Raw genomic sequence first — 15558 nt, 5'->3', positions numbered from 1 at the left:
GGAATTTGTGCCGCGTGTACGTACGTCACCACTGACATGAAGCTGGTCTTGTCTTAAGCCTAGGCACAGACTAAAATGATAGTTTGAGCTGTTTTAACTGAAAATAAATTGCCGTTACATATCTTGAAGCAACACCTTGTAGTTTTTCGACCTTAAAATAATCTCTATATTTTTATCGAAGGCATTTTAATAAAAGCGACCTAAATATCCTAATTTAACTAAGGCATTGTCCTGGCTTTACCTAACCATTGTCCGTGGAATCGGGCCTTAATCTCACAAACATATAGGAAGTGTCATGATTCCGCTATCATGTCATGTTTATTCTTGGTCTTGCAGCGGAGTCATGGCATAGCCTTAGGTTTTGTGTGAGAAAGGCATGGCTTTGTTTTGATTCTGAATTGCCATGTGCTTTCTCGTGTCTCGTCAGTCTTTCCCGCCATTTTGTCTCGTTAACCTTCCCTGAGTGTTTCCGTACCTACACCTGCCCATTGTTATCTCCTTTGTTAGTCTCCCTATAAAATGCCCTCTTGTCTATTGTCTTGGGCTCGTTCGTTGTACCTGTATGCTGTACTTGTTTCCACGTTTAGATGTTCCCTGGTAAAGTTCGTGTTCTTGTACCCTGTTTGTATAGTTCTTAGTTGTTATTCCTAGTTGTTTCTTTTTGCCCCCCTTGTGGGAAGTCTTTGTTTTCAGTTTTGGATTTTAGTTTTGTCAGTGTTTTCCCCATCGAGGGTGTTTTGGTTTTTGTGTTATTATTAAAGTCTTGTGGTAAGCCCTTCATCCCCGTGTCTGCCTGCACTTGGGTTCTCCCTTACCTGTTCATGACAGAACGAACGAGCCAATATTGAACCCAGCAGGCAGCAATGACGACACGGTCCCGGAAACCTCGTCTCCTCTGTGGCGTCCAACAAGGGAGCATGGACTTGGAAAGTTATTTGGGCAGGTTCCTGGATGCCGCAGAGGAGATGGTCCGTGGGGAGGAGGACCGGGCGGTGCTTTTTAACGCGGAGATGGTCAGCGGAGATGAGATCGCTGAGGCCGTTGGAGTTTGAGGATGTGTGGAGGTGCGCCGTCGCACGCTCTGAGCTTAGGGTCTCAGGCCAACCTGGCTATTCATCTCCGCTGGCCGCTGTTCCAGAGGGTCGTGCCCTGCAGATCGGGGTTATGGGCATCACCACACCATCTACTCCACCACCTACAGCCTCCCCACCGGCAGTCAGCCTTGGTGGCAAGAGGGGAAGGCGAGAATCCTGGGGGTCCTCGTCAGAGGCCTCCAACCCAGAGGCAGCCATGCCATTCACCTCCTTCCTCCAGCCGACCACCAGACGGGTGGCTCGGCTGAAGAAGAAGAGGCAACGGAGGGCGGCTCGGAGTCCGGTGGTCCCAAGTCCGGTGGTCCCAAGTCCGGTGGTCCCAAGTCCGGTTGCCCAAGTCCGGTGTCAAGTCAAGTTCCTCGCCGGCCTTCCAGCCGGCGTCAAGTCAAGTTCCTCAGCCGGCCTTCCAGCCGGCGTCAAGTCAAGTTCCTCAGCCGGCCTTCCAGCCGGCGTCAAGTCAAGTTCCTCAGCCGGCCTTCCAGCCGGCGTCAAGTCAGGTTCCTCAGCCGGCCTTCCAGCCGGCGTCAAGTCAGGTTCCTCAGCCGGCCTTCCAGCCGGCGTCAAGTCAAGTTCCTCAGACGGCCTTCCAGCCGGCGTCAAGTCAAGTTCCTCAGCCGGCCTTCCAGCCGGCGTCGAGTCAAGTTCCTCAGCCGGCCTTCCAGCCGGCGTCAAGTCAAGTTCCTCAGCCGGCCTTCCAGCCGGCGTCAAGTCAAGTTCCTCAGCCGGCCCCTCCCAGAGCCTCTGGGACTCCGCGCTCTCGAGCACCTCCCCCCAGGGTACACCCTGCTAAGTCCCCCAGGACTCCGCGCTTCTGAGCGCCAGGGACAAAGACTGTTTCCCCTTGTCCCAACCCCTTTGGACTTCCCCCCATGGACTCATGTGTTCCCCCCATGAACTTTGTTGTTCCCCCTCCCTTGTTTGTTATTTTTATTATGTCACCCCAACCCTGTTGTAATGTATTTTTGTCTGCCCCTTATCTTGTTTAGTATGTTTTGCCTTGTCTTGTCGTTGTCCCAGTCTGCCTTGTCTTGTCAGTCTACCCCTTGATGAACACCTGGAGGTGTTCATTTAAGGGGGGACTTATGTCATGATTCCGGTATCATGTCATGTTTATTCTTGGTCTTTCAGCGGAGTCATGGCATAGCCTTAGGTTTTGTGTGAGAAAGGCATGGCTTTGTTTTGATTCTGACTTGCCATGTTCTTTCTCGTGTCTCGTCAGTGTTTCCCGCCCCTTTGTCTCGTTAACCTTCCCTGAGTGTTTCAGTACCCACACCTGCCCATTGTTATCTCCTTTGTTAGTCTCCCTATAAAATGCCCTCTTGTCTATTGTCTTGGGCTCGTTCGTTGTACCTGTATGCTGTACTTGTTTCCACGTTTAGATGTTCCCTGGTAAAGTTCGTGTTCTTGTACCCTGTTTGTATAGTTCTTAGTTGTTATTCCTAGTTGTTTCTTTTTGCCCCCTTGTGGGAAGTCTTTGTTTTCAGTTTTGGATTTTAGTTTTGTCAGTGTTTTCCCCATTGAGGGTGTTTTGGTTTTTGTGTTATTATTAAAGTCTTGTGGTAACCCCTTCATCCCCGTGTCTGCCTGCACCTGGGTTCTCCCTTACCTGTTCATGACAGGAAGATGGTTCGCTGTGTGTGCTAAAATTTGGATTTTAACTGACGGGTGGCTTCTTGTGATTACATAGTTGCCAGAAACCAGTTTCAGGATGAATGTAGTGAGGCATGTGTAACCTTCAGGTTGATGAGTTAAAGGAATAGTTCGTCAAAAAGTGAAATGCTGTCATTATTTATTCACCCTCATTTTAAAACCTGTATATGACTCTTTCTTCTGTGGAACAAAAGATATTTTAAGAAAAGTGTAGTTTTGTGTCCGTACAATGGAAGTCAATGGGGCGCAGTGCTGTCTGGTTAGAAGAGAAGAAGAATAGAATGAGCTTTATTGCCAGGTATGTTCACACATACGAGGAATTTGTTCCTTGTTACCGATGTTATTCAAAATCTTTTTGTGTTCTGCTGAAAAAGTGAACGGAATAAAGTGAATGTTATTATAAAAGGGAACCATATATGCCACATCCTTGCTTGTGTACTCTTTAGAGACATTTTTGCGTCATTGCCAGGCTGCCATTGTTGTTCAATTGTGCTGAATGCATTATCTTCTCTTGCTGGAGTCAGACCTCAGAGAAACAAGCATTTTATCTGAAATGAGGCTGCGATTTTTTTTACTGATTGTTTTAGTTGTAATACACAAGTCACCAGTAATCGCCTGTTCACTCTCAACTGTGACCGGTTTCCAATCTCTATGCCGTGGCTTATCTCAGAGTGGGGATGTTTTTGTTGGACTGCTGCTCGTCCCAGGATCAGAGCCACGACCAACAGTGGAACCCTTTTCTCCCATTATTTGTTCATATAACATAACATAATATAAGACATCAGGCTGAGAATAAACCTCTCTGGGCTTTTTTAAAGCTCACTTGCTAAATTATTGAGCTGGGATGTTTTGTTGTCCCATTTCCTGCAGGAACAGAGAGTCTGTTGACACCATTTTTGCTTACATTTTTTAAAATGTAAAGCTTTAAACTCTCCAGAAGCATAATACAAGAATACTTGAATGGAATAAAAAAAATAGACTAATGTCGCTATTTTTCAAAATAAACCCTCACACACTGCTCAGCATACAGTAGCATCAGTTTCTGAAAGTTCCAGTTTAGCCTAAGCTTGGCTTGTTTGAGATGTTTTGTAATTCAGTTTGTTTTGGAGTGTTATAGAAGGTAATGCACGTAAGGTTGGAGAATATGTTTTAAGTATTAGAGAAGCAGTGTAAGGAAAATGCTGGCCTATTTTTTCGCTTCCCATGGGAGAAACACAGACTTCCTTAGTTTATTCAACCCTAAAGGCCGAAACTCGTGGACACACAGTCTGAAAGGCAGGAACACAAATCAGCTAAATGACAGGGGACCATACTTTACTATACATACTTATACTCTCTTTAGTTATGATTACATAACAAAATCAAGAATTTTATTTTATAGCTGAACAATTCTTTTAAATTGTTTTTATTTACACACTCATATGTTGATTCAACCCCCTATCATCTTTTTTTTGAAGAGTAGAGTTATACATGCAACATTCATTGACACCACAGGGTGCCTAATATGAAAATTAAATTAAAGCACCAGAAAGAAGTTCATGCTCGTACAATATGTTCCACGTAATTCAGTTCAATTCATTTTTATTTATATAGTGCTTTTCACAATGTGCATTGTTCCAAAGCAGCTTTACAGGGGAAAATAAGAAAAACACAAAAAAGGTAAAACACAGTACATGGTGTTAATATATCAAGTTAAATTATTCTAGTAAATAAATCTAATGTCAGCATTAGTGTGGGGGAAGGTTATTCCAGAGTTTAGGTGCTACGTATGAGAAAGCTCGACCCCTTTTGGTGGATTTAGTTATTCTAGGTAGTATCAAAAATCCAGAGTTTTGAGATCTTAGAGAGCGTGATGGGTTGTAGTGTGATAGAAGCTCTGTTATGTAAGTAGGGGCTAAACCGTTTAAGGCTTTATAAGTGATTAAAAGGGGCAGCATGTATATGGAGAATAGCACGGGTCCAAGAACCGATCCCTGAGGTAATCCATAATTTACTTGCGTTAGATTTGATGATTCCTGAATCAAGTGGTCTGAATCTTTGTGGTTGTTTTGCATAAAAAAAATTGTTTTATGTACTGTAAATAGGAAAACAGCGGTTTACGTATGGCATGCGAGAATAATGAATGAAAAATCATTTTTAAGTGAACCACCACACAACACCACACAAATACTATACATATATTATTAAAAAAAATTATTTCGTTCTTTGCTTTTGATCCATTGTCTCCATGCTGCTTTCCCAGCTAAATAAACCTCCTGTTACTTGGCTATAACAAAGCACACAATCTGGCTCTGATTTATTTAGTTCCTCAAAACCCCTTTCCCCGCTGTTGCTGGATGTGTTGCGCTGTTCTTACCCTGCAAGGTTCTATTTTAAAGTTCAAACATGAGTAATTCATGATCTCGCACGCAGCGTTATTTCTCTCTTTGACAGCTGCTGAGAGTTGTCAGCACCAGTGTCTGAGATATTCAGGGCCAGAAACTCAGCAGGGAGATGAGCTCAGGTCGAAATAAGACGAAGAGACAGAAAGAGATCAAGAAAAAGATGATTTTTCTCTGTAAAATTTACAGAGCGATGGAATGTAGGATGAGAAGTCGACAAACTGGGAAACAGACAAAGATTCAGAAATAGAGATAAACATGGCAAGCTGAGAAGCTAGGTAATCCTTTCACATTTTTACAGTAAACACAGTAAGTCTCTTTCTGTAAGATCTATTTTAGCTCTGCCTGAAGCGTAAACAGGAAGTCGTTGTTGGGTGGTTGGTGCTTGTCAGCCACATACAATAGCCAACATATGCACAACAGACTGTATGAGGGGAAAAAAAGCCCACAAAATAATTTGCCCTTGATATTAAATGTGTGTGATGGATTAACCTGCCATGACTTTTAGCATCTCTTTCTTGACTTATTATCAGAATATATATACAATATTTTTATTTCTTAGATGATCAGATGTCATGTGACAAAAATAACGAGGTCATGTGACAGAAATGTAGCTAAAAAAAGTATTTTATATAAAAAGCTTACTGTATGGAATTAAGTAAATGTTTCATTTTGAACCTTATTTGTGCTTGGGGAGCCCATCCATTCATCCATCTAACATACTTATCCACTTTAAGGTCATGGATCATGGAAGGGCTGGATCCCAGCATCTTGGGCCTCTGAGGGACCGATCAGACTGAACACATTGTTTTTTTTATATTAGATGCGCCTCTTTTGAATTGTTTTCAGTTGGCAGGGAGCATTTTGCGCGCCGCTTACGTGCGTCATGCGCCACACGTTTTTGCCGCCTGCTCCACCTCACGTTTTTGACGGAGTGCTCTGAGGGCCTGAAGTTAGAAAATGGCCGTCAGGTGAACTTACTTTCTTTAAAAAGAACCTTGGCACCAATGATCTGTCAGAGCTTTAACAGGATTCATAAGAATTATCTGCTGCTCCTTAAACAGTGTGATTTGAGTTCTTTAGACTCACCTCGCACAATCTGTGCTTGTATCTTCAGTACAGAGCCCATGAGGGGAGAAAATTTGCCTGCAATATCAACCATGTCAGTTGGCCTTTTGAAAAGAGCACATCAGATGCTATCACTTAATGGGGATCGCTTTCTCCTTTTATTGAGGCGGCCGAGCTGTGATTCGCAAACGACGGCGCTATCTTCTTAACGACAGGCGGCATAATAGACCCGGACTCCGAATCAGCTTAAGTCGCCGGAGGACGCTGATTAAACAGACATTAATTTCCTCATTTCCCACCTATCGCTGATAGCATAACAACTCCGATAGGTCAAGCTCGAACTGAGGTTTGAAAAGGTCCTGATGTAAATCGATTTGAACCGCAGGCCTTCTTCTATGGCACGGCACGTTAATAAAGACCATTACGTGCTTGTGTCCAAGAATGTCTTTAAATAATGTATTTAAATAAGAAATTATTGATTTCCTCATCATGTTTGTAGATGTCGTCATGGTTTGACCGGGAGACAGGGCGATCTGTTATTTCCCTAAGTGCATTTTCATGAATATATTTAGAATGCTGTGATATACTCTAGAGAGGTGTAAGCTAACAATGTTTAAGAGAACACCTAATCTTTTCAAGCAATACTGGGTGTGCATCTTCCATTTGTTTCAGACTCTTCTCAAAATTGTGTTACTATTGAAACAAGTTAAACCTTTCAACAGGGCAGCCCCAGCTGACTTTTAAGGGGGGTGTGGTGAGGAAGGCGGGACGAGAGCCGTGACGCGGGGCCGGTGGCGTGAGTGATAAGTTCAAGCAGCTGTGCGCGCACCGGCCCCGCATCTTATCACGGAGGAGATTGGGAGCTTAAAAGGATGTTCGGCAGGACTGTTGTTTAGTTTGTGTATGTTTTATGGCCGGCAGTCGACCGTGAGGTGGCTGTCGGTCAGTTACTTCCGTGTTTATTGTTTATTTAATTAAAGTTTTATTGTTAAAATGTTCGCCGGTTCCCGCCTCCTTCCTTCCCTTCTATGGAACTTTATTACAGGGGGCAATGTATTTCTTATTTATTGGCCATTTTTGTCAATGTGAAGATCTAATATATTTGATTGGGTAAAAATGTATAGTTTGTTTGAACTAGATGTTGGCCTTTGAATATTGAACAATGGGGGGTGTTGGGTTCAAAAGATTTAAGAACTGTATAAATGCCTTTATATATGTTAAATGCACTGTATATTACTTTGAATAAATGTGTCCACCAACAGTAAAGATTATTTCTTCTCCAGACTCCAGTATTTTAAAACATTCCAGAAGGCAAGGGGATGAGAGGTGCAGACAAGACAAGCAAGTTACTGGAGATTTATTTTCTGCAAGCACACTACATTACACTTTTTCATGAATATGTCAAAAGCACATGCGTTTTGAGAGGACAGCAGGCGTGTAATTTCAGAATAATTTGCACCGTAATCAGCATCTGTGTTCATTGTTTTGCTGAATAGTCACAGAGAAGATGTGGTTTCGCTTCGTTTTGCTTGATGACAGCGGTTAAACGTTTCAGATGCATGCAGATATTTGGGTTGAGAAATTAGTTATAGATGATTTAGCGAGGACAAATTTGTTGTTAGCTCATACAATGGCTTTAGGCTAACTCATACAATGGGGTGTTTTTTTTGTTGGCTGCCATACATCCCAAGTGAAACAAAGTTGTTAGCATTCCCTTCCATTTGTCATTCAGCTTCGGCTATTAAAACGACAATTCATTATGTCAACATTTTGTAGTAATCTAGCATTAGATGACATCAATGCTAACAACCAAAAACCACAGGCTTGGCTGTGTTTGGGTCCGCTTATCTCAAATTCTCCTGCAGCTCCGTTTGTGAGTGGACTGGCAAAGACACTTGACACGTGCCCCAATTCATCCCAGTCTAAATATTGGCTTTTGCTAGCTCTATTCCGCACCGTGCCAAGCCCTCTAAACCCACTTGACCTGATACCATCCTTACCAGCTTACCATTGAAAGATCTCCACCCCCCTTCACGCTGCTAAGGTCCAGTGCCAATCCCTCTTTAAACCAAAGCCTTTAGCTCTGTCATTACTATTCAAACCATCAGTTGAGAACTGTTCATTGAACAAACTACAGCGTGGCTGAAATGTCATTTCTGGATCATTAGCTTTTTCTCGGGGTGTTTAAGATACTGTCTGTATGTGTCGCTTCTATTTGCAAATATCATGACTTTTACTTCCAGACGCCCCTACAATTTGCTTTCTTTTAGCTTTCATCCCTTTAAAAGTGGCATTAAACTCATACGTAGCCCCAGCTTGCTGCCATACTGTTACTCCTGGCATCTGTGAGGACTTGTTGCTGATGTAGTAGTAGATTTTCTTTTCAGAAATATGCGTTCATGCGTGTTATTTTGGTTAAATTAAAGGGACAGTTCACCCAAAAATTAAAATTATTTCATCATTGACTCGTCCTCCAATTATTCCAAACCTGTACATATTTATTTGCTCGGATGAACACAGACAAAGAAATTGGGAAGAATGTCAGAAACCACACAGATCTCTCCCCCCATTGACTGCCATTGTAGGAAAATAAATACTATCGGAGTCAATGGGGGTGAGATCTGTTTGGTTACTGTCATCTTTCGTAATATCTTTCTTTGTGTTTAGCAGAAAAAAGACATTTATACAGGTTTGTAACAACCCGAGGATAATTACGGGGGTGAACTATCAAACAAAGACTGACAGTGCATTCGGACATGAGCAGTAATATTTTCAGCAGTGGTGTTGTCGGTCAGGGTGCAATGGGTTAACAAACTACAGCATGAGAACAGACCCAAAACCCCCCTGCAAGAATCAGGGCAGACACCCCCCACCATTACCATTGCGCTTCCCACCACAAAACCCCAAACAAGACGACACATACCCCCCCGGAGCACAGATGTTCCTGGCAAACAGTTTCTCCTCCCCACACCTCCCTCCGTCCTACCCTCACGTTTTCTGCTCTTTCATCTGCAGACAGTTTATTTTGCTTTACTGGCAGTGACAGAATCATCTCACTTCTGAGTCATGACTGCTCGATTCAGGCAAGTGCTCCCGCGTGTGCTCGCTGAAAACGAGTGGTAAGGTTGTCTTTGATGAACGGGGCGGTGGGGAAGCGATAGGTCCTGGTGGAACAAGGATGGGTGGATAGAACAGAGGTGTTAAAAGCTTTAGAGTTCATGGGCGAACTCTTCAAAGGCGTTCGGTCAAATGTGGATGAAAGCAAGATTGATGTGGTGTGCGTGTGGCCGGTCATTTCTGCACGGTGCTTTTGAGGATCATTTTTTATGTGAATAAAGGATCGTGTCATTTGAGGGGAGACATTAACCGTATCTGTCTGGTATATACATTACCACCCTGCTGAAACAAGCATGACTTGTTAAGACTTTGTTGGGTGTTTGGACTGCTTGGTCTGGGACAACCATACATTCATGCTCATCTAATATGTATTCAGAAGAGTGAAATACTTTAATATTACATATGAAATCAAAAGCGGTAATTTCTCCATTCAACTTCAGACTACAGGTGGGCCATGTCCACTTAATCACAGTGCACAATTTAGAATAATGTCAAATATATGAGATGCTTATTTACGTTTACTTGTAGGTCCATTCAGTTTCTAAATGGACAGTCAAATGGCCTCTAATCTACTCCAGTCAACATATTGTGAAAATGGTGCTTATAACAAAATTATAAACGCAACACTTTTGTTTTTGCCCCAATTATTCATGAGCTGAACTCAAAGGTCTAAGACTTTTTCTATGCACACAAAAGGCCTATTTCTCTCAAATATTGTTCACAAAAATATTGTATCTAAATATGTGTTAGTGAGCTCCTTTGCTAAGATCATCCATCCACCTCACAGGTGTGGCATATCAAGATGCTGATTTCTTTTTAGCTTCCAGGAATTGTGTACAGATCCTTGCAACATGGGGCCGTGCATTATCATGCTGCAACATGAGGTGATGGTTGTGGATGAATGGCACAACAATGGGCCTCAGGATCTCATCATGGTATCTCTGTGCATTCAAAATACCATTAATAAAACACACCTGTGTTCATTGTCCATAACATACATCTGCCCATACCATAACCCCAACGCCACCATGGGCCACTCGATCAACAACGTTGACATCAGCAAACCGCTCACCCACATTATGCCATACACGCCGTCTGCCATCTTCCCTGTACGGTAAAAAATGGGATTCATCCGTGAAGAGAACACCTCTCCAAAGTGCCAGACACCATTGAATGTGAGAATTTGTCCACTCAAGTCGGTTACGACGACAAACTGCAGTCAAGACGAGACCCTGAAGAGGACAACGAGCATGCAGATGACCTTCCCTGAGACGGTTTCCGACAATTTGTGCCAAAATTATTTGGTTATGCAAACCGATTGTGGCAGCAGCTGTCCGTGTGGCTGGTTTCAGACGGTCTTGGAGGTGAATATGCTGGATGTGGAGGTCCTGGGCTGGTGTGGTTATGCGTCGTCTGCAGTTGTGAGGCCGGTAGGATATACTACCAAATTTTCTGAAACACCTTTGGAGACGCCTTATGGTAGAGAAATTAACATTCAATTCAAGGGGACCAGCTCTGGTGGACATTCCTGCAGTCAGCATGCCAATTGCACGCTCCCTCAAAACTTGCGACATCTGTGGCATTGTACTGTGTGATAAAACTGCACGTTTTAAAGTGGCCTGCCTAAGGCACACTTGTGCAATAATCATGCTGTCTAATCAGCATCTTGATATGCCACACCTGTGAGATGGATGGATTATCTCAGCGAAGGAAAAGTGCTCACTAACACAGATTTAGAAGCAATATTTGAGAAAAATAGGCCTTTTGTGTACATAGAAAAAGTCTTAGATCGTTCAGATCATGAAAATGGAGGCAAAAACAAAAGTGTTGTGTTTATAATTTTGGTCAGTGTAATAAGACTTGGCTATGTAGACTTGCAGTGAGATTCAAAGATAGGAGACCACCAATAAAAATGCTTCTATTAAGATATTCCAATTAGTTTTTTATTTTATTTACCCTTTTTTCTGCATGTGCCTTTCTTTTTGTTTGTAATGTATATTATTTTGAAGTCATTTTTGTAGTCTTGTCCATGGTCCCTGTAGTTTATGTTACCCGGCTCTAATTGTGTCTAGGTGTGTCTTGTTACCCTCATAAATCTATGTTGGTTATTGTTTCTATCTAGTGTGAGATTTCAATGGACTGTATTTTTGCGGTTTTTGTATTATATTTCAAATTTGGATTACTTAAAGGAATAATCCACCCAAAAATAAAAATTCTGTCAAGAATTACTCACGCTGTAGTTGCTCCAAACCTGTATACATTTCTTGTTGACATTTCGGTTGAACACAAAGAAAGATTTTTTCCAAGAATTTTTGCCACAGAAAGTTCTGGGACATCATTGACCACCATAGTATAAAAACGATTGAATCTTTTTTTTCTGTTGAACACAAAAGAAGAAATTTTAAAAAAAATTTGGGAAGCAAACCATTCTGGGGCACCTTTGACTACAGTTTTTTTATATGATAGTCATTGATGCCCCAGAATTGTACGTTGCTAACATTCTTCTAAAACTAGAGCGTGAGTAAATGATGACAGCATTTTCATTTTGGGTGACGTATCACTAATCTGCAATTAGATCTTCCATGTTTGTGGTCTATAGTTATTGACTTGATTTGCCAGATGATCCGAGTTTTTCCAGTATGATTTGAGAATGTTCCAAAGAGCATCATGCTTTAATGAAAGAAAATCTGATCTTTTGTTGAAAAGCTGCCTGCATTTGATAGGTGACATAGAAAAGGGTGAAATTTTAATAATTTAATCATTCTAAATGCACATACTTTGTATATTTCCGGTTCTAAAAGACTAATGTGGAAGCATATTCATACTGAAATGTTAAAGTATAATTATTAAAAGGGACCACATGCTATAAAAGTTCATGCAGCAAGCATCATGCCCATAAACCTTATGTTTATTCATGTTTAAATCCCTTCTTCATATGCACGCTCAGTTTTGCTTCTCAAAAACAACAAACTCAAGGACATTCAGTTGTTTCGCATATTTATGAATATATAGCAAATTCTTTGGGGGGGATGAGTTTGTGAACTGAAGATACCGGCAACAGACCGTGAAGAATTTTCCACGCTATTCTCCAGCGAGCAGTGCATAGACTCAAACGAGTTTCGTTAGATCTCCAAACGTCTCACTTCCAGACTAAGACTGTCATGCTTGAATATCACTGGATGCTGCTCTAGTCTGACCGCAGAGGCTGTTACTAAGTCTGAGGTCATGCCTGGCACTCGTTGTTTATAATCGTGTATGGGAAGTGTTTGAATGAACTTGAAATGTGAGCTGTCACCATACGGGCTTATGCTTAAACGGCTTCGCGTTCTATCACGTAGAGAGCGTTTGAATGTTAATGCCACAGCGGAAGGTCATATGTTAATTTGCTTTTGTTTTCTTGTCACGTTTGTTTTGTGGAAGCAATGCCATCGTCGGCTCTTGGAATTTGAATTCTCATGACTTTCTGCTTGGTTAGGTCAGTGGGGTTGTGCCATTATGCGCTATGTTTGGCTATAATCTCCTAGCATTGTTTTGCTTACTGTTACTAAGTTGCTCCCCAAAAATCCACTTTGCTTTGAGCAAAATGGTTTGCTTTGAAACATGTATTCACTTGAAAAGCCTGTTATTGGCTTCAGTTGCCAGTTGTATCGTTGTGTGTTGTTGATGCACATGCCAATGTGTTCAATTCGTAGTCTTAATAATCTTCCCTCTTTTTAACAGGTATCCGTTCCCCACGGTGTTCAGCACCTGTAGTAAAAAGGATCTGGTGGCAAGTCTGGAGAAGGGAGTGGGCATGTGTTTGTATAATATGCCTGAAGTGAAAATGCTCTACGGGGGACAGAAATGTGGAAATGGATACATAGAGGAAGGAGAGGAGTGTGACTGTGGAGAGCCGGAGGTATGAAAGACCAACACACATCAAAGACCAATGCACGCCACAACAAAATAGATCTCTGCTTGCTTATAGTTTTTTAGGATGAATTAATAATGAATCCAGTTTTTGGTAAAATAATTCTTTCAAATGCTTTATTTGTGCAGTCTAAGGCTTGGAACATTTGCCCTGACCTTAAACCTGACTTTAAGAAGCCAGTCTTGAATTGACAGATGTTCGGAAACCACAATACCTTTCTATATGTGAGAGGTTCTGCTGAGTTGACTGCCCTTAAAGGAACAGTTCACCCCCAAATCATTCTTAATTTACTCTACTACTATTGACTACCGTCATTTTTCCTACTATGGGGATCAATGGTGGCCAATAACTGTTTGGGAGCAAGCATTCTTCTAAATATTTTTCTCTGTGTTCATCAGAACAAAGAAATGTATAAAGATTTGGAACAACTAGAGGGTGAGTAAATGATTACACAATTTTGGGGGGTGAACTGTCCCTTTAATGCGTGCCAGAAATATTAAAAAGCCCAGACAGAATTGACAGTGACTGGCATGCCTCTATTCATATTACATTTGCTGCGGAAAGGCTTTGAAATGATTCATAGCGGGAAATTCCAGTTTGGAAAATATTTATCTTTTGACCATTGCTGTCCTTGCCATGCAAAACGGTTTGCAAGAAGAAATAATGCATTGTCATCTGCCAAATAACTACCTTGTCATAATTTAATTCCATTTGATTTAATTTTAATGTTAATGTTGGCAGTTCCATTTAAGCTGTGGCACAAAACGTGACACATAAGCACTCTTAGTTTATGAAGACCCAGGTTGGAATCTAGTGAGCTGACCTGCTTCTTCTTTGTTCTTACATAAATACAATGAAGGTTTCACTTCAAAAGTGGGCTTAAAAAGCAATTGTGTCATTCCTGCAACCGGTTCAGTGAGATGAACCATCAACTTATTTACTTCTGACCAAAGAGAAAACATTCTAGTAGAGCACGTCTTCTGTAGTTAAATCATAATTATGTTAACAGCGTAGCTTCTTTAAGACTGTAATTACCCCAAACTGGTGAGAACAGTACAGACCCGAGGGAAACAGCTTGGGCTAAAAATCCTAAGTGTAAGAAAGTTTGTGTTTTGGAGGGGCACACTGGCCGCTGAGCTCCAATGATCTCACCAGGGGAACGAGACAGGAAGAGACAACACAGGGTAAAGAGCATGAGAGGAAACTAAGCAGCAGGATTTGAGTGTTAGGTAGAAGGATAAGAGAAGCCCCGCCCATCATCATCTGACAAGTCGCTGACGTAAAGCTTGGAGAAAACAGCAGGTCTGTAAAGAGATTTCTATGTCTCTGAGGAACAGTAATGGGCAGTAGACCGACCAAACCCAACCCAAACCTTCAATGCCTCTCCCACTACAGAATATAACAGGACCTTGTTAAAGGGGGATGAAGGGGAGAAGAAGGTAAAAGAAAAGTCCCAAAAGACATGATTGTGTGACGTAGAAAATAAAATCTCATGGTTTGGGGTCACAATGAGCTTCTTTACTACCTTATATGTGAACAAAGCTATTCTACATCACTGCCAATTATGTTCAGACTCTCTCTCTCTCTCTCTCTCTCTCTCTGTTACTCTTCCGTTCTCTTCTGAGATAAATGTCTTCTTTCCTTCAATTGTGTTAGGACTCTTGACTTCCATGTCATTTCCACTTAGGGTCATTGATGATGTCACTGACGTACACATACAGTAGCCTACACGCTCAGTTCACTGGTATCATGAGTTCAGATTCTGTGAAAGTAACACACCTCTTTTTTTAAATCAGAACAATGCATGGAGCATTAATTTAAACCAGATGTGTTAACACACACGAACCTACAGTAACATTTCCAAACATATTTTTGTTTCCATGGATGCAAAGAACTAGTGGACGGGGGGGGATTTTCCTACTAACCCCACACCTGGAACTAATATCCAATATAAAGATCGTTCTGGAAGAAGATTCAGTCTTTTTTTGTAACTTTTCATTGTTTTTTTTTCTGTAACCCTTAGTTGTCTAATCTTAAATTACAGGGGTCATATCCTGTACTGTTTTATTTGTTTCCCTAAAGTCTACTTATATGTTAGTTAAGGTTCATTGCAGCAAAACAATCATAAGTTTGCCTTAAAGGGATAGTTCACCCAATAATGAACATTCTGTAATCATTTACTCAGCCTCAAGTTGTTAAACTGTATACATTTCTTTGTTAAACACTAAAGAAGGATGTGGGAGACCTAGCAGGTCTGGGGGACCATTGAATAATAAAGTAGTTTCGTTTCCTACTATGGTAGTCAATGGTGCCCCAGAACTGTTCAAACATTCTTATA

The 15558-nt window shown here is 41.6% G+C and overlaps 1 protein-coding gene across 1 annotated transcript in view; it reads left to right on the top strand.

Annotated features, from left to right (window-relative positions):
- The window catches only part of adam12b (ADAM metallopeptidase domain 12b), a 74828-nt gene that overhangs the window by 40582 nt on the left and 18688 nt on the right, over positions 1-15558 (top strand). The window contains exon 12 of the mRNA XM_079459474.1: positions 13031-13208. Coding sequence (XP_079315600.1) covers positions 13031-13208 — 178 coding nt within the window. The remainder of the gene's footprint in view (positions 1-13030; positions 13209-15558) is intronic.

This window comes from Barbatula barbatula (assembly GCF_947034865.1).
Source record: "Barbatula barbatula genome assembly, chromosome: 6".
NCBI lineage: Eukaryota > Metazoa > Chordata > Actinopteri > Cypriniformes > Nemacheilidae > Barbatula > Barbatula barbatula.
Note: the sequence above shows the minus strand (reverse complement) of the source record. Positions and strands in the feature narration are given on the sequence as shown.